General features: G+C 40.0%; 1 protein-coding gene across 15 annotated transcripts in view; it reads left to right on the top strand.

Moving 5' to 3' along the window:
* The window catches only part of MINPP1 (multiple inositol-polyphosphate phosphatase 1), a 164459-nt gene that overhangs the window by 43315 nt on the left and 94838 nt on the right, over positions 1–26306 (top strand). For 6 of the 15 annotated variants that reach the window (XR_012133244.1, XR_012133243.1, XR_005057030.2 and 3 more), the window contains exon 5: positions 13862–13979. The exons of 3 other annotated variants lie outside the window; for them this stretch is intronic. Coding sequence is in view for 1 of the 12 variants with exons in the window: in XM_037002542.2 (XP_036858437.1) it covers positions 823–841 (19 nt within the window). In the remaining 11 variants the exon portion in view is untranslated. Of the gene's footprint in view, positions 1–40; positions 128–822; positions 1665–1876; positions 3775–13861; positions 13980–26306 lie in introns of those variants that run through there. 6 more of the 15 variants (XR_012133247.1, XR_005057031.2, XR_001855007.3 and 3 more) reach the window with 6 other exon arrangements.

A 26306-nucleotide genomic window follows, 5' to 3' on the forward strand; every position in this document is an offset into this window, starting at 1 on the left:
TTATGAGACTATTTCTGTTTTGTTTGTTTTTATATTCCAGATATAGGTGAAATCACATGGTTGTTGTAGTAGTTTTGAGAAAATTCTGCAGGAAGAAAAAAGACATCATCTTCCAGTTAAAAGATTTGTAATTTGAGCTTCATATTTGGCATCTGGGGAGGAGGTTAACTTTAAAACTTTATTTTATCATTGCTGATATAATACATTTTAATACAGAAGGATTCTTAATTTTATTATTTCTTAAAACTAGTCTTAGTTCAATGTTTTCCACGTACTAGTCCCAGATTTTAAACCATTATTTAGAGCCAAGCAGTTCATGTTGACACTTTTGTTTATTGTACTGGGAGAACAAATATTTGTTCATTCAAATGATAGCCTTCCATATTGAATAATACTCCTAGTATAATGAGAAAGTTTCATTAGAATATTTGCTTTATGTTATTTCTAAAATAGGTAATGTGGAAAATTAAGTTGGGATGAAAATCTATAGATTCTGTGCTTTTTCATTAGAGTTCATCCTACCAGCCTTGGTTCTGGTTGTCTTAACATTAACAGTTTGGGTGCTTTTGGAAATTTTTCAACATATATTCTTATTCTGGAACAAAAAATCCAGTTTTGATGTAAATTATATAAATATATACTGGTGAAATGTGTCTTTGGATGCATATAGATGAGAAAGTTCTATTTAATAAGAAACATTCTTAATTGGATATAGGAAGAACACTAATTTTGCTGTAGCCATAGTTGCTCTTCCTCTAAGAAACCATTAATTAGTTTCTTTTCCTTGCCCTTCATTTTCTTCCCCTCACCTCCCTGAGACAGCGAGAAGACAAAATGTTGATGAGACAAGAGAGTGCCTGTTTTTCTTTGGTCTGCAGCATTTCTTCCTGACTTTCTGTCACTCTTTGCATTATGGAGATTAAGGTGAGAGCCTGATTTTCTAATCTGACTATTAGATAGAGTTTTATATCTTGTGAATTCACCCAAGTACCATCGATGGTGGGTGGGAAAAAACAGTTGAAGTAGCCTTTCTTCTGTTCTTGCTACTTCGGCACTGCATGACTGAAAGACGGAGGAGAGCTCTATTGAGATCCTTGGGGCAGCAGACTGAAGAAATGAGATAGAAGCAATCCTCTTCCTTTTCCTTGCTGAGAGAAAAGCAGTACTTGAACCTCCCAGATGTAGTTAGGGAATCAGAAGTAGCTGGGATTCTTTCTCCATTTTAGTCTGGTTGCAAGGCTTCCGGTCTTTTTAGTACAGGAAATGGAGTACAATCTAGGCCAGAACTATGGAGGTTCTTCAGTTAGGTTTTGCTGATTTTTACCTCACTTGCCTGCTCTGGGTAGGAAACTAAGTAATACTTGCTTTTCAAGTCTCTCTTGAAAAAGTAGAAGCATGACTAGAAGACTTTCCTCTAATAACTCATGGGCCTATGTGAGCTTCAAAGAGCTGTTTTCTTTAGCAGGTGTTAAAACTCTTTGGTTACAAAGTATTTTATAAGCATTATTATAGGCATGGGTACATGGATTTTTCAGTATTTGCCCAAACATGGATGTGTAAAGTCTAGTCTTAAGAGAGAAGTATCTCATGTTACAGAGCCATATGAAACAATGTACATTGTAATTCTTAATACTTGGCAGTATATCTGATGTGAACTAGGTTATCTATAAAATAAAATAAATTGTGTGTAAAATAATAGTTGCCACTGGGTAAGGGACGTATCTACACCTGCCTAATACTATAAAAGCTACTTGACCTGTTAGTCCACTGGAAGTTGGTGGCACAAAACCCATTTTGCAGATAAGGAAATTGAGGTTGAGAATGAAAGTGCATGTTGTTTTTAACATTTTAAGCTCTATTCAACTTTGTTTTATAGGTGGTAAAAATGGAATTTGGACATATGTTCATATGAGGCACTTTGGTGTGCAGATTGAGTAATACAAACTGATTATGAACTACTTGAATCTCTTGATTCTGCTCACCACTACAATAAAAATACTTCTGAAGATGCAGCCACTCTTTGTCTGTTTCTGTAGTCATTGGCTGTAATTGCTGAGTCCAAGAAGTTACATGCTCAACAGGAAATGGAAGGGAGACAAAAATGTAATCAAAGCCTAATATCTGACCTTTTCCAAGACAAATCAGTTCCTTCTACTTCCCCAGGCCCAACTGATTGCACCATGCACCTAGTGTAGAAGGCTTTCTGAGTTACCAGAAATGTGGGGTAGGTTAATCCATTGTTGTATTAGAAACCATCCCTTAGAATTGTATTTGTACTATTTGAAAGCAAAGTACAATTCAGACCTGTTGTAGACTCTAGATTGAATTCCAGAAAATGGGAACTGTAGTTATATTGCATACTTGTTTTCCCTTCCATTGCCTCATTCAGTGAAGCGGCTACTTACATCAGCCCTCATAGGCTCCCTCCCATAACTTGCCTGTTGAGTCCATAAAGCCAGGCTCATTCAGCACACAGCCATGTCAGCTGGCCAATGCTTTGCCAGATAACCATGATGCTGAACTGAGATCCAAGGATGGTGAAAAGGGCAAGACTTTGCTGCAAGTTGCATATGTTACACTAGGCCAGTGATCTCTGTTCCACTCTAGCATGTAAAATGAGTGTGCCACTTTGACCCTCCTTGCAGTAACAATGTGATTACAGCAAACACCACAAACTACCTAACTGTTTTATGTCAGTAGAATGGTGTTACATACAGACATTGCTAGAAAATGATTCCCAGCCTGGGGACCTTGTGATAAAACTTGATCTCCCAGTGATGACTTCACCACTCAGAGTGTACCCTGTAGACCAGCAAGATCATCACCACCTGGGAGCCTATGCACTGATGTGTGGGATTTTCATGTGTGTCTACTATATGTCAGATTCATTTTCCTGAACTTTAGGGTGATAGGGAATGGGAAGGGAGTTGTTCAGAAGGGCTATTCCTGCCGTTTCTGAGATCTCTTGAGTCATTCAGTTCATGACCCCATTTTCATCTGGACCTTCTTTTTCCTTTATCCTTTTTGTCACTTGCTGGAGTCCAGCTCCAGCAGGGGGGTGTGAAGCCCAAAAGGATGAGACGGAGTCAGTGCATGGAGAGACAGGACACAGAGTCAGATGGAGGTGGTTTCTTGACAAAGTGCCGATGACAGCTTTATTTATACCATTTTGCACAAGGGTATGATTATTTTTTATTGTTCTGTTGATTAGTTGGTACAGACAATTGATTAATAGGTATAGGCAAGTTTTTTTCTTTCTTCTTCTTTCTAATCTATTCATGTTTGGTCAAGTGTTAGACAGGTGATCTTTTTTCTATTCCTTTACTGAAACTTTTCCTAGCAACATGGACTGTATGTGTTTTACGTTTCTATGCAACGCAGTTTCTAAGTAGTGCATGTGCAGTATGTAGCAGTGACTATGGAGTCTATCAGCTCAGGGCGAAATACAGGTCACCTAGTGCCACAGTTAGCTAGGCAGGTATCATCATCTATATTTCTAATACAATGGGTACATTTTATCTCCTCATTTATTCTATCATAGGTAGATGCAAGATAAAGATAGAAAGCATGATTTAGTGCTGTTAGAGAGCAAGTGTAGATGATCAGGTCTGTGCCTATAGACTAGGTATTAATTCAAGCTGGTCAAGGGCAACAAAACATCCACAGGTGCAGAAGATTTTTCTCAACACTGAGGGGAGGTGAGGTTCTAAGCTTCACCTCTGTTGGCCCCCATTTTCTCACCTGATTGCCCCCCTGCGACTGTGCCTGTCTTAGGTTGTTCCTCCCGTGAGGAATCTTACCCGTCTCTGGCTAACCAGCCATCTTCCGGGGCCATACAGGAAGATGAAAAGCTGGTAAGTGAGAGAGAAGCAATATTCTTTGAAAATGTTAGCTTTTTACTTCTTTGCAGATTTATGCCCTGTGGCTTCCAGGCCCAGCACTTGTCTTGAGGTATCTTTACTTCTTGAAAAATTATGGTATTTGGTAATTTCACATATAAGGCACAAATTCTAGTAAAGGGCTGTAATTAGGAAGGAAGAAGAAAAACTATAGAAGTAGCAGAGGGAAGAAAACATGAGAAGATGAATTAAGTGTCAGACAGGGTTATTCCATTCAGTAATCTCCTATAACTCTATTTCTCTAATTTTCCTATAAAAACTCTTCATTGCTAATTTCACTAGCATTGCAAACAAGGGGGGCATTCCTACTTAGGTGGAGATGGGGTAGTCAGTGTTTGACTAACTGACTGCAGGTTTCAGTATTCTATGCCAAGATCGCCATCGGGCCCTGCGTGTTTTATTCTTCAGGAGCACTGTCCTGAAAAGCTTTTAGGAAGTTTATGTTCGCCTCCTTTCAGTGCTGCTTAGCAAAGTTTAGCTTAGTCTTTGGCAAAAATGCAAGCAAAAGCAAAGCCAATAGTATAACGGAGAATAACAAAATCAAGGTGGGTAATATGGGGAGTCAGCTGCAAAGGCTCCTGCTTTGTGGGGGTCTTCCTCCAGCCTGAGCTTCGCTACACAGCTTGAATAGCATGGCTCCCGTCAGTCACTGTTCTATTTAATATGGATTTTTTATTCCCAGGAGATTCTCCTCAAAGTGGGGATATGTTGTAGGAGGGAGGTTCAGCTGATGGAGTTTGAGAGTTCCTAGGATCCCGGCTGGTCAGCCTTTTCAGACCTTACGGTAACTCCTTGCACAATATAGCAGTTTAGCTATTGGCCCTCTACACTTTCAGTGGATACCTACAGGTATATACCTAATCCATCAACTACCCCATTGCTTCCCTCTGCTTCTTCTCACAAAAATGATGATTATATGATACAGGCCTTGTAGCTATCAGTTGTTCATCCCACCCTCTCAGTTTTGGGACTTCTCAAGGATACTTCACCAACATGTTGAAGATGTTGTCTATGGGTTTCTGTTTGTAATTTTTGTTGCTCTGTTTTTATGGGAGGTAATGGATTGGGAAAGTAAAGAATCATGCCACTCACTTGTTATCTTCTCAGATGCTCCTAAGTCTTAGTGGATCATCATGATTCCTATACCTTCTTTGATAAAATGCTTATTCAGTCTTTTGCCCATTTTAAAAGTGGGTTGTCTTCTATTTATTGAGATGTCTAAGGGTTCTTTATCTATCCCGGATACAAATTCTTCGTCAGGAACATGTTTGCAAATATTTTCTCCCAGTCTTTGGCTTCTCTTGATCATTATGAGGTTTATTCATGTTTCATGAGTTGTAGTTCATTTGCTCTCATTGTTATATGAATTAATTTATATAATAATTTATCCATTAATCTCTTCATGGACATTAGAGTAGTTTAAAGCCTTTGGCTGTTAGAATAGTGCTGTTATTAACATGCTTTTGTTTTTTGGTAATCATATATATAGATACATATATATGCATTTCTGAATCTATGCAATTGCATTAGGAGTGGAATTTCTAGGTCATAGGTATGTATGTGTGCAGTTTGGGTAGTTACTGCTAAACATTTCTCCAAAGAAGTGGCACCTGTTTACATTCCAAACAACAGTACGTGAAAGTGCTATTTGGCTGACATTCTACCAGCATTTAGTATTATTCACCTTTTTTATTCTAACCATTTTTATGGTGTGTTGAGTTATCTCATTGTGGATTGAATTTGAATTTTTTGGTGAATGATGAAATTGAGCACCTTTTCAAATGGTCATTACATAACACTTTTTGTTTTGAAGTGCCTGTTTAAGACTTTAGCCCTTTTTTCTAATAGATTGCCTGCCTTTTCTTTATTGGCTGTGGTAGCCTTTAGTGATCTCTTTAACCTTGATATTCTGAAATGTGAGTGTAGAGTTATCTTTGTTTACTAAAAAAGGGTACATCTGAAAGCCCATGTCTTTCTCAGGTTCTGTTTTTTTTCTTTAAATATTTCTGTGCCATTTCCTCCTTTCTCCTCCTATTAGATGTATGTTGGATCCTTTCTTTAAGACTCTTCACCTGCAAATTGATTCTCCAAACATCTGCACATCCTTTCTGTTTTTTTTTAAACCGTTTGTGTCTCCATGCTGCTTTCTGAGTAATTTCCTCGCTACTGTTATAAAGTCTAGAGTTTATCTAATCTCAATGTTTGTTTTGTTTTTAATTTTATTAGTTTTTTTAAAAACTTAAGTAACTACTTAAAAATAATTTCCAGAGAGTCTACACACCTAACAGAAACAGAAATAAGAAAGGAAAAATCATGACGGACACCACAGAAGTACAAAGAATTATTAGAGAATACTATGAAAATCTATATACTAACAAACTGGATAACCTAGAAAACACAGACAACTTTCTGGAAAAATACAGCCTTTCAAGACTGACCAAGGAAGAAACAGAAAATCTAAACAGACCAATTACCAGCAACGAAATTAAATTGGTAATCAAAAAACTACCCAAGAACAAAAGCCCCAAATCAGATGGATTCACTGCTGAATTTTATCAGACATTTAGAACAGACATAATATCCATTCTCCTTAAAGTTTTCCAAAAAATAGAGGAGGAGGGAATACTCCCAAACTCATTCAATGAAGCCGACATCACTCTAATACCAAAATCAGGCAAATACACCACAAAAAAAGAGTGATGCTTTGAAAAAATTTAAGTGCAACCATCTTGTCCAGGGATTTTGTTCTTGGTATCTTTTTGTTTACCAGTACAATTTCCTTGCTGGTAAATCTATTCATATTTTCTGTTTCTTCCTGTATCAGCCTTGGAAGGTTGTATTTTTCTAGAAAGTTGTCCATTTCTTTTAGGTTGTCCAGTTTTTTGCTATATAATTTTTCATAGTATTCTCTCATAATTCTTTGTATTTCTGTGGTGTCCATAGTGATTTTTCCTTTCTCATTTCTGATTCTGTTTATGTGTCTAGGCTCTCTTTTTTTCTTGTTAAGTCTGTCCAGGTGTTTATCTATTTTGTTTATTTTCTTGAAAAACCAGCTCCTGCTTTCATTCATTATCTCTATTTTATTCTTCTTGATTGTATTTATTTATGCTCTAATCTTTATTATGTCCCTCCTTCTGCTGACTTTGGGCCTCATTTGTTCTTTTTCTAGTTTCATTAATTGTGAGTTTAGACTGTTCATATGGGGTTGTTCTTTCCTGAGGTAGGCCTTTATTGCAATATGCTTCCCTCTTAGCACGGCCTTTGCTGTGTCCCACAGATTTTCAGTGTTGAATTATTGTTGTTATTTGTCTCCATATATTGCTTGATCTCTTTTTTATTTGGTCATTGATCCATTGAATATTTAGGAGCATCTTTTTCAGCCTCCATGTGTTTGTGGGCTTTCTCATTTTCTTTGCACAATTTATTTCTAGTTTCATACCTTTGTTATCTGAGAAGCTGGTTGGTACAATTCCAATCTTTATAATTTACTAAGGTACTTTTTGTGGCCTAGTAGATGATCTATTTTTGAAAAGGTCCCATGTGCACTTGAGAAGAATGTGTATTGTGTTGCTTTTGGATGGAGTGTTCTATAGATGTCTGTTAGGTCCATCTGTTCAAAAATGTTGTTCAGTGCCTCTGTCTTTTTATTTATTTTCTGTCTGGTTGTTCTTTGCTTTGGAGTGAGTGGTGAATTGAATTTTCCTAAAATGAATGCATTGCATTCTATTTCCCCCTTTAATTCTATTAGTATTTGTTTCACGTATGTAGGTGATCCTGTATTGGGTGGATAGATATTTATAATAGTTATATCCTCTTGTTGGACTGCCCCGTATATCATTATGTAATGTCCTTCTTTGTCTCTTGTTACTTTCTTAGTTTTGAAGTCTATTTTGTCTGATACAAGTACTGCAACACCTCCTTTTTTCTTCTTATTAGTTGCATGAAATATCTTTTTTCCATCCCTTTACTTTCAGTCTGTGAATGTCCTTGGGTTTGAAGTATGTCTCTTGTAGGCAACATATAGATGGGTCTTGTTTTTTTATCCATTCAGTAACTCTGTGTCTTTTGATTGGTGCATTGAGACCATTTACATTTTGGGTGATTATCAGTAGGTATGTACTTACTGCCATTGCAGGCTTTAGATTCATGGTTACCAAAAGTTCCAGGGTAATTCGCTTACTGTCTAACAGTCTGATTTATCTCACTTAGTCTGCTATTACAAACACAACCTAAAGGTTCTTGATTTTCCCTCCTTTTTCGTCTTCATTCTTTTCTATATTAGGTATCATATTCTGTACTCTTTGTGTATCCCTTGATTGACTTTGAGGGTAGTTGATTTGAATTTGCATCTGCTTAGTAATTAATTGTTGTACTTTCTTTACTGTGGTTTTATTTCCCACTGGTGACAGCTATTTAGCCTTAGGAACACTTCCATCTATAGCAGTCCCTCCAAAATACAGTGTTGAGGTGGTTTGTGAGAGGTAAATTCTCTAAGCTTTTGCCTATCTCAAAATTATTTAATCCCTCCTTCAAATTTAAATGATAATATTACCAGGTAGAGTATTCTTGGTTCAAGGCCCTTCTGTTTCATCTCATTAAATATACCATGCCACCCCCTTCTGGCCTGTAAGGTTTCTGTTGAGAAATCTGATGATAGCCTGATGGGTTTTCCTTTGTATGTGATCTTTTTTTTCTCTCTCTCTAGCTGCTTTTAAAAGTCCGTCTATATCCTTGATCTTTGCAATTTTAATTATTATATGTCTTGATGTTGTCTTCCTTGGGTCCCTTACATTGGGTGATCTGTGCATCTCCATGACCTGAGAGACTGTCTTCTTCCCCAGATTGGAGAAGTTTTCAGCAATCACTTCCACAAAGGCACTTCCTATCCCTTTTTCTCTCTTTTCTTCTTCTGATACTCCTATAATGTGAATATTGTTCTGTTTGGATTGGTCACACACTTCTCTCAATATTCTTTCATTCCTAGAGATCCTTTTATCTCTGTGTGCCTCAGCTTCTTTGCATTCCTCTTCTCTTCTTTCTATTCCATTTACAGTCTCTTCTTCTGCATCTAATCTGCTTTTAAATCCCTCCATTTTATGTTTCATTTTGCATATGGAATTTTTTAATGATTGAATATCTTTCCTAAATTCATCCCTGAGTTCTTGAATATTTTTCGGTACCTCCATGAACATGTTTATGATTTTTATTTTGAACTCTCTTAGAGGAAGATTGGTGAGTTCAGTTTCACCTGGCCCTTTTTCTGGTGTTTGTGAGATTTTTGTTTGAACTAGGTCCCTTAATGTTTCAGATTTCTATGTGGTGTCCTGTAGTGCCCAGAAGCTCTTGTTTCTGGAGGTGCTCAGACCCTGGAGTAATGTGGGGGTCACAGGGTAGCAGCGCTGGTGCCGGGGGAAGAAAAGAGCTGTTTCCTGCTTCCTGGCTGCATTGCCTGTCTACACTGTCAAAACCAGTGCACCAAGCACACAGGTGTAAGCCTCTGTGCTTTGCGTCTGTAGCTGCCATAGGCTAGGCCTTCCTCTATCTAGTCTGATGCCAGGGCAGGGACTGCCTTTGTGAGCTGGTGCCAGCAGGCCAGGAGGAAGGTGCAACAGGCTGCGTATTCACAGTGGGGAGCCTCAGAGGTGAGTAGCCAGCCAGGGGTCAGATTGCCTGAAGGTCCTGAGAGTTTCCAACCTGCTGGGCAGAGTATGCCCAGACAACCTTGTGCACCTATCCCTTCTCTGGAGCAGCAAGCTCCATGCAATTCCCTCCCCTTTAGCAGTCACATCGCTGCTTAGGAAGCCTCTCTGACCTCCCACCTTTCCTTTTTCCCATAGCAGCCATATGTGGATCTCTGTCCTCCACAAATGGCTGGAATCTCATTCTCTCCATGTATTCTGCCTCTCTTAGCTTTCCAACAGCACTAATCTCCAGAGCACCATGCAATATAGGTTTGTGCTCCCAAAGCAGATCTCCAGGGCGGTGTTGCACAGTCCTAGGCTTCCAACACCTCCCTGCTCTGTTTCTCTTCCTCCTGCCAGTGAGCTGGGGTGGGAGAAGGACTTGGGTCCCACCTGATCAAGGCTTTGGTACGTTACTCTGTTTCGGGAGGTCTGCTCTGTTTTCCAGGTGTATGCAGTCTGGCACAGCCTTCTTTCTTGTTGCTCTTTTAAGATTTGTTGTATTAACTATATTTTCTTATTATGTGTGGTTTTGGGAGGAGTTCTCTGTCTCACCTCTCATGCCACCATCTTTAATCCACCAGAAATCTCTTTTCTTTATTTTCATTTTTATATTTTATTTATTACTCTTTGAGCAGAAGAGATATGTGAAAGTGTGGAGTTAATGAGTCATTTTGATAAAAAAATCCAATGATATATTTTCAATATTCGTAGCTACTTCCAAATTTGGGGAGAATTACTGAACTTCTCAGAACCTGTTTCTTCATCTTTGAAACAAAGGTATTGGACCAAGGTCCTTAAAATCCACTCTAATTCTAAATTCTGTAGTTTCTGTAACCTATAACCTATCATTGTGTCTGTGAAATGTGACAAACCAAAGTAAAAACAGAGTCAGTGTCGCTAAGGGAAACAGCTAAAATGGACTGGGAGGTCCTTAAGGAAATGGAGTCTACACACATTGGCAGCTTCCCATCTCAGAAAAATGCCATACGTAGTTTGCTGCTAAACCACATTTCTGAGACCACCATTTGTTATGGATTTTTATGGACACTAGTGTCGCTCTGGCCATAGCAACCAATCAGGAACTGAATAATGTACAAATTTATCTGTCAGCTCCAATTACAAACATTCAAAACAACTTGTGTAAATGAATTAACATCTTGCTGATTACCTTTAAAACTAAATTTTGTCAGCAGTTTGGAGCAGAATTTGGGTTGCTACCTAAATTTGTATCTCCTGGATTGCAGTCCCTCAGATTGCAAATAAACTCAACCAATTATTTTATGGCTCTGGCTTTTTTCGGTTGACATGTCCATGTTCCCTCAGCTAATTTGTAGTTTAGGAGCGTTGGGGCCCATGTTTTCTGCTTTCTGGCTCAAGAGCTGTTTCTGCCATGCCTCACAACTATCTTCATTGGAAACATTGATCAGAGAATCAAGAAATGAAACCACAGCATGCCACACGAACCCTATCCCATCTTCCAACGAAAAAGCTGGAGATTTCTCCAGTTTTTCTTCTAGGCAAAACTGGTTCTTGTACTACTGTGTGGAATTCCAAACAGAAGATTGGATAAGGTTTCAAAAGAAGAATCTCATGATATAAGTTGATTCTTACACGAAGAACGAAGGGCAGCAATTGAGAAAGAAGCTTTTTAGCTTGATTATTACAATCACAGAAAAATAGGAGCAACAATCAGTATAAGTAAGCAACATGCCTGATACAGAACTGGAAGAGATGGTGATCAGGGGATGGCTCTGAAGTCATAAAACAATTATAATTACCACATTATTGATAAAGTAGGACCTGGCAAAAAAAATAATCTGTTGCTTTCTAGTTGCTAACTAAACCAACTGAAGAGATGGTTTTTAAAAGCCACAAAACTGAAACATTCAGAAAACTGGTAACATTTTTTTCAGCCAATTAAAGGAATCCCAGCTCCTGTTCTGACACAGCTCCTGTTCTGACACAGCTTGTTTATAGATAGCTTAAAACACCAATCTATGGACAATAAGGAAGGTTGTGTTGTGTTTGAGGACATAATGAATTGAACAAGTTAAAAAATTCTAGCCCTGGGGTCTAGTGTGACCTCTGCAGCTAATCAGCTGTATGACTTGAGAGGGAGTGTGGGTAAAATTGTAATATTTCCAGAATATCTCACCTGTCTTTAGTACATCTGCATATCAGTAGGTGTTCAGAGGTGGAAAGAAGTATGGCTTTAGTGCATTTGCATCATTCCTCAGGGGTGGAGAGAAGTTCATCTCTATATCAATGGGTAATTACCTGGGCAATGGAGGGCTTCTCTGTACCTGAGAGGTGAGGGGGAGGGCCAGTTTTGCTTCTGCTGGAGGAGGAAAGAGAGAAGGCCCCAGACTGCAGGTTTTAAACTTTATCTCTCCCTTTGACTGATTCCAGTTTTTAGAGGTGTTTTGCCCCAGGATTTCCTCTCCCTGGACTTATAGGAAGCAATGAGTTACCTTCTCCAAGTCTCATGTTATTCTTATCTGGAAAAAGGAGTGAGCTCCAGAGAGTATGTGATTGCTAGAACAAGCAAGAAAATATATCATGAAGTTAAGAGAATTTTTTTTTTTGCCTTGAATTCTGTACTTGGTTTTTAAACACAAAGGGCCCTAGTTGATTGAATTAGTTCAATTTTGAAACTCCAAAGGAAAAGCATAAACATAGTAATATAAGTTGATTTAGTTCTTAAAGATCACAGGCATAGGTGAGTGGGAATTTAAAGGAACAGTTTAAAAAATCCAGCCCTGCTATGATTTAAAAAACCTATACCGAGCCCTCTCTCCACTGAGCCTCCAACTCCGTTTGGGACCTGCGTTGGCATAACCTATGATCTGGATCAGGCTGGAAAGGAAGTGTCTGATGGGACATCTTTTTATTGTCTCTAGCACTTGGCCTCACCTTAGCTCGTGACATGAGTGGATTATTATTGCTGTTGGCTAATTCTCCCCTGAAATCTTCCTGATTGTGATGTAACACAGGCAAATCATTTTCCAGAGTGAATAAACTCAGGCTTAACTACCTGAACCTCTTTTTTTTGTTTTTGCATTAAAGTTGATATACCATATTGTATTGGTCTCAGGTATACAACAGAGTGACTTGGTAATTATATACATCACTAAATGCTCACCATCGTAAGTATAATTACTCCGTTACCATATCAAGATACTTCAGTATTATTGGTTATATTTTCTATGTTCTGCTTCCATTCCTATGACTGATTTTACAATTTTCAGTTTGTATCTCTTTATCCCCTTCACCTATTGCACCCATTCCTCTGCTCCCCTGCCTGAACCTCTTACATCTTGTGCCAGTCCCTTTTTCCCCAATCCAGGTCAAATGTTAATTTTCTGTTTGGGCCTTTTAACAGTCTAGTGAAAGAATCATGAGTTTTGTAATGATTTGGAACTGGGAGAGAGGGACCAAAGCTTTTGTGCTTCGAATTGAACTCTAAAGAGGGTCTGTGAGAGCAATCCACTGAGGTCAGCAGGACCACTGCTTTCTGACCCCAACTTTGATGGAAGTGAAATCAGGGAAAACAATCTACAAGATCTCTCTTAATGCCCTCTGTTTGCTAGCTCTAGAAGCTTAACCTCCCTTCATTCACACCCCGCCCTCAGGATGGATCAAGGTAAAGGGCAAACCCACTAATGTGAAGGGAAGTAGTTAAGCTCAGAGAGAGTAGAGGGCAGGTTTGAGGTGTCTGGGTCAAGAGCTTGCATTCTCTTTGAGGCTGTAACTAACTGACTTCCAAATTAGGGTGGGTGAAGTTTCAGCATCTGATACAAGTGCCCAGCACAACACAGGTGCTCTGTAGAACAAATGTGGAATGAACTGATTGAGTTAAAAAAATTTGAGCCAGGTATGGTGTCATTTAAAGAATAAAATTAATGCAAGTAAATTTGGAGATCTAATTGGCTTTATTGAGCAGTTCATGAACTGGGGAGCATCCCTTTCAGCAAGTAAAGAGATGCTCCCAAGGGCAGAGGTTTGTAAAAGCAGGACAAGGAAGTCATACAGAGAAAAACAGGATTATTTCAGGTGAGGTCACCTTCATCTGAGGACAAAAGGGTTTTTATTAGGTGATTTCCTCTGGGGGATGCGGAGGACACAGGTCACATTATCTTATCAATGCTGACCTGAAAATTCCTGACTGACTACATTTCTGGGGAGGTTGAAACTATAGTTAAATTAGGTGCTGGATTTTGTGACTTAGTCTAGCAGAAGTGACACCATGGTGGGCCTCTGTCTTTTTTTTATTAACAGGAGGTTGCTCCTGAAGCTGTCTTCTGACTTTTCCTCTCTCCTTCTGATGGGCTGATCAAGGCCAGGAGTCCTGGGGCTCACACGCCTCCTGAGAAAGCCTGGACCAGCTGAGTGAGAGGTGAGCGACACATGCTCCTTGAATGTATTGCTTCTGTGCTCAGTTGGTAGTTCCTATCTTCCTTTTCCTTACAGTTGTAGTAGTCAGAGCCAGAGAAACATGAATGCAGACTTTGGGAGGAAAGGGCCTCGGGAGTTCCTTTGCTCTTAGGCTCTATGCCCGCCTTAGCCAAGTGAAAGAGATCTTCCACAAGGGCCAGCCCAGCTTACTACACTCTGCCCAAGGGTTTGGACCAAGTCTTATCACATGCATTTGCCTGGCCTTGACTTTTGTGCTTTTGTTTTCATTTCCCTCAAGGACCTAAGGTGGGAAGGGAGCCAAGAGGTGGGAATAGGAGGAGAGGCCTTTGAAATACTGAGTCCCTGCCCTCCCTCCATCTCTCTATAGATCTCTGTTCCTTTTTTTTTTTGGTATCATTAATCTACAATTACATGAAAGACATTATGTTTACTAGGCTCCCCCCTTCACCAAGTCTCCCCCACATCCCCATTCACAGTCACTGTCCTTCAAAATAGTAAGATGCTGTAAAATCACTACTTGTCACCAAGTTCACAGTCACTGTCCTTCAACATAGTAAGATGCTGTAAAATCACTACTTGTCTTCTCTGTGTTGCACAGCCCTCCCCTTGCCCCCCAATACTATACATGCTAATCGTAATGCTCCCTTTCTTTTCTTCCTGCCCTTATCCCTCCCTTCCCACCCATCCTCCCCAGTCCCTTTCCCTTTGGTAACTATAGTCCATTCTTGGGTTCTGTGCTTCTGCTGCTGTTTTGTTCCTTCAGTTTTCTTTTGTTCTTATACTCTACATATGAGTGAAATCATTTGGTACTTGTTTTTCTCCGCCTGGCTTATTTCACTGAGCATAATACCCTCTAGCTCCATCCATGTTGTTTCAAATGGTAGGATTTGTTTTTTTCTCGTGGCTGAGTAATATTCCATTGTGTATATGTACCACATCTTCTTTATCCATTCATCTACTGATGGACATTTAGGTTGCTTCCATATCTTGGCTATTGTAAGTAGTGCAGCGATAAACATAGGAGTGCATCTGTCTTTTTCAAACTGGAGTGCTGCATTCTTAGGGTAAATTCCTAGAAGTGGAATTCCTGGGTCAAATGGTATTTCTATTTTGTCTGTTCCTTTTTAATATGACTTACATTATTCATGGAAATCTGTCTGGAGAATCTGTGGTCAGAAGCTGAAATATTGTCCATCTACATGCCAACTTATTGTTCCATTGAACTCAGGCATGCTGGAAGGCAAGAAAGAATGACAAGAAGAACTAACAGATTGAGACCTTACTGTGAAGGCCCTGGACTGAATTATTCACCTATGGTCTCACTCATGTATCCTCACAATAACCCATGAGGTAGATACTGTAATTATTTCCATTTTACAGATGAGGAAAATGAGGCTCAGGGCGAGGTACCTTGTCCAAGGTTAAGAAGACCTAGGTCTAGGAGACAAATTCTAGCAGTCTGACTCTGGAGGCAGGATTCTTACCTGTCATATGTGTCTCCCTCCGTCACCAGTGCATACTGAGCAACAGCCAGCAATGTGCTTGCTGTGGCCTAGCCTGAAGGGAAATTCTGGCACGCTAAGACCCCCACCCCTTAAGATCCAATCACCAACGACCAGATGGTCAACCACCCCTTAAGTTCCAATCACCAACAACCAGGTGGTCGCCCATTCCTTAAGATCCAATCACCAACGCAGAACACACCCTACACACCCTACCCCTACTCCTTAAAAACACGCTTCCTCACCCACTAGCTGCTGCTCCTTTTCTCTGGGAACAGCCATTTTCTCTTTCAAATAATATAATCTCTTGCTTGGGCCCATGTCTCCTGAGTCATTCTGGGGTAAGGAGGGTCACAGTGAGATACCCTCTCATTGGTGCCGTGACGCGGATGAGGTTCTCCCATTGACTTTGCTTTTCCTCCGGGAATCTGAGCTGCTTTGGGAACCCTCACTACCCAATCCTCCTCCACGGGCTCACTGTCCATTTCCCTGGTCACTTGTCTTCTCGCCCAATGCCAGCCTTCAATTTGGTAAGTCTCCCCTTCATGGTCAACTTAAATGTCCCTTTGGAAACTGGAAGTGACCATTGAGTATCCAGCAGCCCCAAGGGCTCCTCCAGGACAGGGGCACCCCCAACCACGACTTTCGGAGTCGCGGTTGATCCCCATAGTTGACCCATCTCTGCCTCCCTATGGTGAGAATCCTCATTCACTGAGGCCCGGTCTCCCTTTATCTAATCGTAAACTCATGGTACCAGGTACTGAGCCCTCTCACTGTTTTCACCTCTACCGCTCAGTTAGAGGTGGTGACAACCCCCTAACTGTGTCTGGTCTTCTCCGTGACCTCAGTTGCTCTGGATGCTTCAGCGACTTGTGAACGGTCTCATTCTCACCATGGGATCTGGCCCCTCCATTCCCGCAGTGCCATTGCAGGAGCCACAGCACCTCCTCCTCCTCCACAACCAGTTCCTCTTCCCTCACCTAGTCCTGCGCCAAGCCCTCCAGTTACTCCCTCTCAAACCCAGATTCTAGCCCCACTACGGGAAGTAGCCAGTACAGAGGGCATCTTCTGGTCCATGTCCCTTTCTCTCACTCCACTCTATCTCAAATTGAGAAAAGATTAGGCTCTTTCACCTCCAACCCAGCTACTTACATAAAAGAGTTCCAGTACCTAACTCAGTCATATGATCTTACCATTCATGATATTCACATGATCCTATCCAACACACTTTTGCCTGAAAAGCATAGGCGAGTGTGGGAACAGGCTAGAACTCATGCTGATGAAGTTCACCAAAATACTCCAGTTTATCCAATTCGTGCTGAGGCAGTTCCTGACCAAGACCCTAATTGGGACTATAATATGGCAGGAGTCGAGATCAATTCATCACCCACCTCATGGTGGGTCTCAGGAAGTCAGCCAATAAAGCCATTAACTATGAAAAACTCCAAGAGGTTATTCAGGATAAAAATGAGAATCCCTCTATGTTCCTAGACCGCCTCACCAAAGCTCTTTTACAATATACAAACCTAGACCCTGAGACCTCAGATGGGAGACAATTATTAATGACCTATTTCTTCACCCAGAGTTTCCCCAACATTAAGGCTAAACTTAAACATCTAGAGAAGGGACCCTTAACTCCTCAGGCAGAAGTCCTGGCAGTGGCCTTCAAAGTATATAATGGAAGAGATGAAAAGGCTTGTAAACAAAAATATCAAATGCTGGCTAAGACCTTTCAACCTATCCCAACCACTGGTGCTCAGGTATCCTCACTTCCAAGAAGCAGCCAGGAGGACCTCCTGGTCCATGCTTCAAATATGGTCAAACAGGTCATTGGGCTAGCACCTGCCCAAATCCCCGGAAGCCCTCCGGTCCATGCCCTAAGTGCCATCAGGAGAGACACTGGGCTGTTGACTGTCCTCGCACACCTAGAGATGCCAGGCCATCCAGCTCTAACACTCCACACATAGACCTTCTGGGTCTGGCAACCGATGATTGTGGGGGCCCAGGACTCCTCCACCCGACCACTACCATCACTGTACAGGCGCCCAGGGTAACCATTGTGGTAGTGGGTAGGCCCATCTCTTTCCTTTTGGACACCGAGGTCACCTACTCAGTCCTGAAGGAGTTTTGGGGACCTATCTCCCTCTCACAGTCCTCTATAGTCGGGCTAGAGGGCACACCTTATCAACCTTTGCAAACTCCCATGCTTCACTGCCTCTTTAGAGGCATTGCCCTCTCTCACTCCTTTTTGGTGATTCCCCAGTGTCCCATCCCCCTTATGGGAAGAGAGCTATTACACAAGGTTGGAGCTTCCATTATTTTCACTCCCGAACTGCGCCTCAACCCCGACTTGCCTTCAATCCCACTTTTACTCACCCTCCAACCTACTGCAAACCCACCTCCCTCTCCTTTTCCTCTGCCACCCCATCTGGTCATCCCTGTAGTCTGGGATACCCTCACCCCCTCTATTGCCACCTGACCCCCAGTAATTATCAAACTTAAAGACCCCACCTCTTTTCCCTCTCAACCTCAGTGACTGCTGCCCCTCAAGAGTTTACTGGGCCTGCAACCAATTATCCACGAACTTTTATACCAACAGCTACTACGACCAGCCAGTTCCACTTACAGCACCCTGACCCTGGCTGTCAAAGACCTAATGGCTCTTATAGGCTAGTTCAAGATTTAAGAATTATCAGTGCAGCTGTTATTCCAATCCATCCAGTAGTCCCTAACTCCTACACTTTATTATCCACTATCCCTACCTCTTCTACTTACTTCTCCTTTCTTGACCTCAAAAATGCATTCTTCACGATTCTACTCCATCCCAATGGGACCACTTACACCTTCAACTCCACAGACTAGAAATCCTCCAGTAATCTACTCTGCAACCAAAACAGGACCTCCTTACTGCTGCATAAGGCAGCATATGTGCCCTACTCCAAGAACAATGCTGCTTCTACACCAACAAATCCTGTCTCGGCTGGGATGGCACAAAACACTTCCATGAACAAGCCTCCAAACTCCTAGAAAACTCCCCTAACAATCTGTTCCCTTACCCCTTCAATTGGCTCCTGCCCCTCCTAGCCCCTATTACCTTTATTATTATTATTTTTTTTCCTTCCCTACTTCATTAACCTATTCCAAATTTCATTCAAAATCAAATTTTGAAAATTTCTAACCATACTGTCAACCAGTTACTCCTCCAGGGCTATCAACTCCTTCTCACGAAGAATAATGAACCCAGCTAGATGACATCACAAATCATCTCAGGATGCCCGCCCTTTCCCAACTCTACAGCAATGGCCTCGCTAACCCCAGAATCTGTGCCCCCTTCCAGCAGAAGTAGCTAGAGAATGAGATTCTACGCCCAGTAACCCAGAGGCCCAATTAAGAAAAGAAAAAGATGGGATTGAAGGCAAATTCTGGCTTGCTAAGACCCCCACCCCTTAAGATCCAATCACCAATGACCAGATGGTCACCCACCCCTAAAGATTCAATCACCAACGCAGAACACACCCTACCCCTACTCCTTAAAAACATGCTTCCTCACCCACTAGCTGCTGCTCCCTCTCTCTGGGGGCAGCCATTTTCTCTTTCAGATAATACAGTCTCTTGCGTGGGCCCGTGTAACCTGAGTCTTTCTGGGGTAAGCAGGGTCACGGCGAGATACCCTTTCATAGCCTAGCCAATACACAAGAAGAGTGGCTCCTGTGGGTAGAAGGAAGCCCCTCTGTCTCCCAGGACACTGCTTACACTGCATGGTTGATATTTGGATTCTAGCATTACACAAACATATTTTTGACTTAAAGCTCTGTCTGGTACAATAAGTGACACACCAAATTGCATCAGTTATTTCCTCATCATGAAATAATAAATTAGATGTTTTTCTGAGTGGATTGTTTATATCCTTGTGTTTCTGCCAAAGAAGACCTGCCATTTCAGTCTAATCATTACTTATCTTACTAGAAATTATCTAAATCAGAGTTTGTCATGAGAAATTATCTAAATCAGTTTGTTGATCATTGCTAAAACATTTATTGACTAATATAAATAGCTATTTTTTGTAGGATTTGACATGTCATTTTTGGAAAGGGCATTACATTAATGGAAAGCACTGCATTAAGAATAATGCATAGTTTTTATTTTTTTAATTAAAGTATCAGTGATGTACAATCTTATATTGGTTTCTAATATACAACACAGTGGTTCAACAGTTACCCACATTATTAAATCCTCAGCCTCACTAGTGCAGTTACTATCTGTCAACATAGGAAGATGTTACAGAATCATTGGCTATATTCTCCATGCTGTCCTACCATCCCTCTGACCATTTATATTGTGATTGAGAATTTTTGTGCCCTTTTATCACCCTCAACCCATAGTTATTCTTAACTGGAATATTTCAGCTAAAGAAACTGTATGTCGTGGGATGACTCAAAGCCAGAGGGAATGGGTGTTTTTCTCTTCTCAGTGAAATAGTGCTTTGTTAACACTAAAAATGATTTTCAATTCAGGATGACAAGCAGGTCAGCCAAGGGATAAGAGCATGTTATTTCTTTTCAGTAATCTAATTGGGTACCCTTGGAAGTAAGTAGGTCTGTCCATGAAGGAGGAGAAAACACAGAGAAGCCACCCTGTATACACCAGAATTATAATTCACTTTTAGAAGATAAAAAGAAAGTCTCTGGAATATATTCAAGGAAGTCCTCTAAGGAATAACATTCTTGTATGCCAAGCACATATTTCTTTAGCATATAAAATGACTTCATTTTTCATGTGAAATTGGCTTCTTAAAATGACTGGTTTGGACTTTGCTAAGCTAAAAAGGTGAGGCTAAAATTTTCTTCTCCTTCCACCTCATATGCTTATGAATATTAACTAAAGCTGATTCATTCTTAAATGAATGATAATTTTCATTCAGGATAATTATGCAATAACACAAGTTACAACCATGTCAAAGGTCACAGCAAAATAGGATCATAAAAAGGAATGTAATTGGTAGGGTTATTCCCAAGATAAATAGTAAAGGATTATGGTTTTCTTGCCCACGTAGAGGTTAGTTTCTAGTATCCATTCTCTGATGACATTTTTCAAAGAGAGCTAGGAGATACATTGTTTCCAAGTTGGTAATCCCATTCATGTTTTTGCAGAGTTCATCTAAATCTGATGCCCAGAATTTGGGCTTCATACTCAGTCATTTACTGACTCCCATGCTAAGCATTGGAAAGTGATTTGGTCCCTGTCTCAGGAAACTCATGGCCTTCTGAAGGAGACACATCCTTGAAAAGATTATTGCAGTGTACTGTGCAAGTACTAAAATAGAGACATAGGGTGATCAGCTCTTTCTGGGATGGTCAGAGAAGCTTCCTCAATAAGGTAACCTCAGAGCTAAGCCATGAAGGCTGAGTAACACTCACACAGTGAGAAGGGGCAGATGGTGCCAAGTCTCAGCATGGTGAAGAGTTGTGTGTAGGGAACTGAATGAGCATGTCCATGAATTTCACATTATAAAACTCTACTACTACTCTTAATCTAGCACTGAACAAAACAATTGTAACAAGTGTTGGTTTTCTTAAGAAGTATGAAAACAGGGCCTTTGTGCTTGGACAGACCTAGGTTCAAATCCTGATAATACCATGTACCAGCAGTAATCCTGAGGATATTTCTATCTCTGAGCTTTAGCTTCCTTATTTGTAAAATTAACATAATACTTATTTTGTGTGTTTTTTTAGGGTTTTTAAGAGATAGCATACAGAAAGACCTGTAATAAGTAGTGTGGGCAAAATTGTAACATTTCCAGAGTATCTTGCCTGGCTTTAGTGCATTTTATGCATATCCTCAGGGGTGGAGAGAAGTTCATCTCCATGTCAATGGGTAATTACCTGGGCAACCAAGGGCGTGTCTGAACTTGAGAGTTTAAAGGGAGAGGCTGGCTTGCTTGCTTCCGCTGGAGCAAGAAAGAAAGAAGGCCCCGGACTGCAGTTTGTAAGCAATAAACAGATTTTAAACTTTATTTCTCCCTTTGGTTTTTAGAGGTATTTTGCCCCAGGATTTTCTTTCCCCGGATTTACAAGTAGGATTGCCAGATTTGGCAAATAAAATACCGGACACCCAGTTAAATTAGAATTTAATAAACAAAAATAGCTTTTTAGTATAAGTATATCCCAAATATTGTACAGACATACTTAACACTGAATAATTATTTGTTATATATCTGAAATTCAAACTTAACTGGCATCCTATATTATTTTATCTAATAATAGTGAACTATAACTCAAGTTATTAGCATAATAGGTGTATTTTGCTCCTGGAAGCACTGACTTGGAGGAAACAGGACTTTTAAACAAAGGTATAGAAGCTACATGCATGTGAATGTGGATGTATATATGTGTAGGGGGGAGGTGGGGATAGTGGGAAAGGTGAAGGGTATTAGTTAATGTTAGGAATCCAAAAGCTTCTCCAAGATTGAACATATTCTCTTAAAAGGAATTTTTTTCCAAGTTGGTAACACCAAAATCAACAAGTTTGTAAGAATTTGTTTAAAGGCCATGCCAACAGGATCTGAGTTTTGGCACTTTACAGCTTCAAGCTTTTCAACTGACTGGAGTGGTATAGTTGTTGGCCTTTTCAAGGCATAAAGATAGCTTTCAGGTCCTTATTGTGTCAGGCCCTCTTTCCCCTAACAGTACTGCCAGGTCTCAGCTAGTGGGCGATGGTGCATGTTGGACCTGCTTAAAGATCACCAGTCTAGTATTTTACAGAATACTTAGTTCACGCCAGGAACTGTGGGGAGGGATCAAAAAAGGTAAGTCCTCTGCCCTGTAAGAGCTTATAATCCTATTTAGTCAGGAAAAGAGAAGATAGATAATTGCTAAATTGAGTTGCGTCCTGTAAAATACATGTTCTATGAAGGCCAAGCCAGCTTTACTAGTCTGTACCCCAAGCCCAGAGTAGCACCTGATAAACACTAGAGGCTCCTGAAACGTTTGGTGAATAAATGAAATTCATTAAGGAAGGTTTAATGGAGAGGTTTTAGTCTGAAATGGATCTTAAATGAAGATGATCTGATTAAGCAGAAAATCGTTTCCATCATTATTATAGCAGCTGCTGTATGCTATGAACAAGGCACTGGGTGAAGTTCTTTATGTAAATTCTGCTTAGATGTTACCTCCTCAAAGAAACCTTCTCTGAACAAAACAATTGTGATTTTATAAATCACTTAATAAAGCCAATGAGATCTTAAAGTTTACTTGGATGAATTTCATTGTTTAACAGTCCCAAAGGTACACTGGCAAAATATGACATACACTCAAGATTTTCATTGTGGCATTATTTATGGTAGCAAAAGAAAAGTAACACAAATGTCTATCAGTAGGGGATTGGTTGAATAAACTGGTGCATACATATGATGATCTATGCAGCCATTAAAAAAATGGGGAAGCTGTCTATATACTAGTATGGAGTAATCTCCAGGCTAATTTTTTTAAGTGAAATACTAAAATCAGATGGATAAAGTTTCCTCCATGGAGTCTTTCAAGTAAAGCTTCATAGAACTTTCTGTACTCTAAGAAACACATTGGCCATAACCAATGCCTCAATATAACATTTCATACCTAATCACACCCATCCTGTTCTCTCCAGTGCAGTACAGTTTTGGAGTATGATACTTTTGGTAGAAAGGGAAGGGATATATAAATATCTGTGAACATCTGTTTATGTTTTTTAAAATAATAGAAGGATAAACCAAAAACTAATAAAATTAATTGATTATGAGGAAGGGAAACTAGACTTTTCTAAATGTACCTCATTTAAAATTTTTCTTTGTGACTAGATAAATTTTATAATTAAAAAAAACTAAGTTAAAAAGAAAAATACACAATCTCTAAAATTCAAAAACAAATACAAACAAAAGAAAACCTAATTGGGTATCAAAGTCGGTAACATTTACACTAAGAAGAATTCTTTCACATTAATTTAGGAAGTAATTTAAGGGCAAAAATATTTTTTAAAAACAAACTATTCAGTAGTCTTATTAGTGATTATATCGGTTTTCAAGTTTTTGATACTATTATTTCTTTATGATTCATAGTGCTAGTAGGAACTGAATTTTTTAGCTTAGTAGAGCTGCAAATAATCAAAAATATTAAGTAAAACCTTTGCAGTCTTAAATTTGAATTGAAATTTTTAGTATGAACTCATGATTTACTCTTCTTTCTCTAAAATACACATTAATAGCTCTGTCTCTTGAGGCTTAAGAACAGTGACAATCTAGTGGCAAAGAACAGATTGTGTTCCCAAATGCCATTTCCCACCAAAAGGAACAAGGGCACCTTGGAGAAATGGCTGATTCCTGGTCTAGGGCAGGACTGTACAAAATGAGCCTGGCATATCTTTTGTGTCCAAAGAGAGGAGGTGCTAGAGACTGATGAGGTCATGTCAGAAGGAGGGGAGCCAATCAGCAAGGGCTTCTCATTGATCAGAGTGAGACAATTTGAGCCTCAAAAAGAAAAGATGCAATTGATTGAAACATACTGAATATAGAAAAATCTGAGTTCATAATGATAATTTTTTAAAAAATCCGTAAAGTGAAACAAGCCACTTACCATCGAAGATAGCTAGTAAACTGATACCATACTTTGAAAATCTGTTATTACCAGGAAAGAATTAAAATTTACCTTGCCTTGTGCAAACTGTAGTTTTATGTACAGAGTTGCTACCCTCTGGAACTGCCCATTTTTAGAATTCTTCTATAGGCAAGAGAAAACATTGCGTGTTTAACTCCCTTTTTTGGGGGGGGCTTCTGTTGTGTTCAACCGAACTTAACTGTAACTGATAAAAACAGGTATGAATGTCTCATTTTATTGACTAATGAGGTTGCTTTCTTCCCAAATAACTAGAATTCCTCAATGTTTGCTCACAGTACAAGTTCCTTTTTATGTACTATCAGGGATGCATGTCTCAGCTCAGAAGAGGAACTGGAGAGATTCTTGGTTCACAACGGTAACACAAATACAATGTCCCTGGTAACCTTTCCATGCTAAATGTGTCCAGAGAGGAAATTTAAAATATTTTGAGGATGATGGGGTGGCGAAGAGAAAGATGGTAGTGGGAATTTTGTAAAATAGTGACTTTTGTGCTAAAAGTAGATGAAAGACCACACTCTAGCAGCTGTGCTCTGAAAGGATCTGGGCTATCAACTTCAGACTCCACTAATAGTTAATCAAGGGCGCTCTGAGTCAACCCTTGGGGATTGAGAATCTCATATTTATTACCTGATTTTATCACCACTGATCTAATCTCAGGTCTCCATTTTAGCCATGTGTTTCCCCTACCTTCATACAACCTTTATCAGTTATAAATGAATGTAGACATTTCACCTTTTTTATCATTACTCTTCTCTGGAGGTGCTAATGAGAAGTTGAAGTAGCCAGAAGCATACCCAGAGAAGCCTGTTAGGGTATGGCAGAAAAATGGAATTCCAAGGGTGGCTGTGTTCTAATCCCTGAAAACTGTTAGGTTACATGGCAAAGGGGAATTAGGGTAGCAGATATAATTAAGGTTGCTAATCAGCTAATTTTAAAGAGGTTGATTTTCCTGGGTTAGCTTGTTGTGCCCCTGTAATCAACAACAGTCCTTAAATGTGAAAGAGGGAGGCATAAGATAAGGTCGGAATGATGCGGTGTGATTAAGAACTCAGTCAGCTGTTGCTAGCTTTGAAGATGGGAGGGGACCGTGTTCCAGTGAATGTGAGTGACCTCTAGAATCTGGAAAGAGCAGGAAAAAGATTCTCCCCTAGAACCTCCAAAAGGGAGGGCAGCCTTGGTGATATCTTGATTTAGCCCAGTGAGACCCATTCCAGATTTCCGGCCCCCTGGATTGTAAGATAATAAATCTGAGTTTTTTTAAGCCATCAAGTTTGTGCTAATTCATCATAGCAGCAACTGCAAACTAACACACCTATTTATGGCCACAAATCTAAAACAAGAATCACTGTGCAGATGATCCAGTAGACTGGGTCTCTCAAAGGTATGATGACATTAGAATTCAGAGTAGTCAGACTGAAGGCCTGGCTGTTACCTGAAATGCTGTGAAGATGTAATGATGCATGAGCTGACAACAGCCTTGGTATGAGGCCCTTCATTGCAGGGCATAAAGGTAAGGGGTGAGCAGGTCAAAGCTTTGTGTCTCAGAAGTTTTTAGGGATATAGGGTATACTTGGGTCCTAGAATAACGACGGGCTTTGACAACGAATAACTGTAACGGCTCACTTTGACTCCTTTGTTCTTTCTATAGCCCTCCTTATCTCTGAGCTTAATCTCTACATGAGAGATGAATAATACATTTTATGTCTACATTTTTTTCCTTTGTAGGTCAGCTGTGTCTCCTGTATGTAGGACAACTTATAAAAAATATTTAAACAAAACAAAAAAATTTAACAGGATACGTTTCGTGTTAAATTTTTTCTTGCTATTTTCAGTTTGTGGGTATGTGATAGGCTCTTGAATTCCACTCACTGTGGTACATCTTCCTATCAGGGAAGTCTTCTACTGACAATTTATTGCCTAAGTTCATTCTGGCTTGTGTGTTTAAGTTGACTGTAGTCTCTGCCCTACATTTTATCATGTTTTTCATCTCTCAGTTGTTTTTTTTTCTCTTGAGTGGCTTTCTCCACCTCACTGTTGCCCCCTCACCCCTTTTACCCCCTCCTCTCTGAAACACTATCCCCAGTGGTCCCAAGAGCCACAGAGTTCAGGCAGATATTCAGGGAGATAGAACTGCTGATGGATCATTCCGAATGTCACAGC

The sequence above is a fragment of the Manis javanica genome, chromosome 7 (genome assembly GCF_040802235.1).
Source record: "Manis javanica isolate MJ-LG chromosome 7, MJ_LKY, whole genome shotgun sequence".
In the NCBI taxonomy this organism is placed as follows: domain Eukaryota; kingdom Metazoa; phylum Chordata; class Mammalia; order Pholidota; family Manidae; genus Manis; species Manis javanica.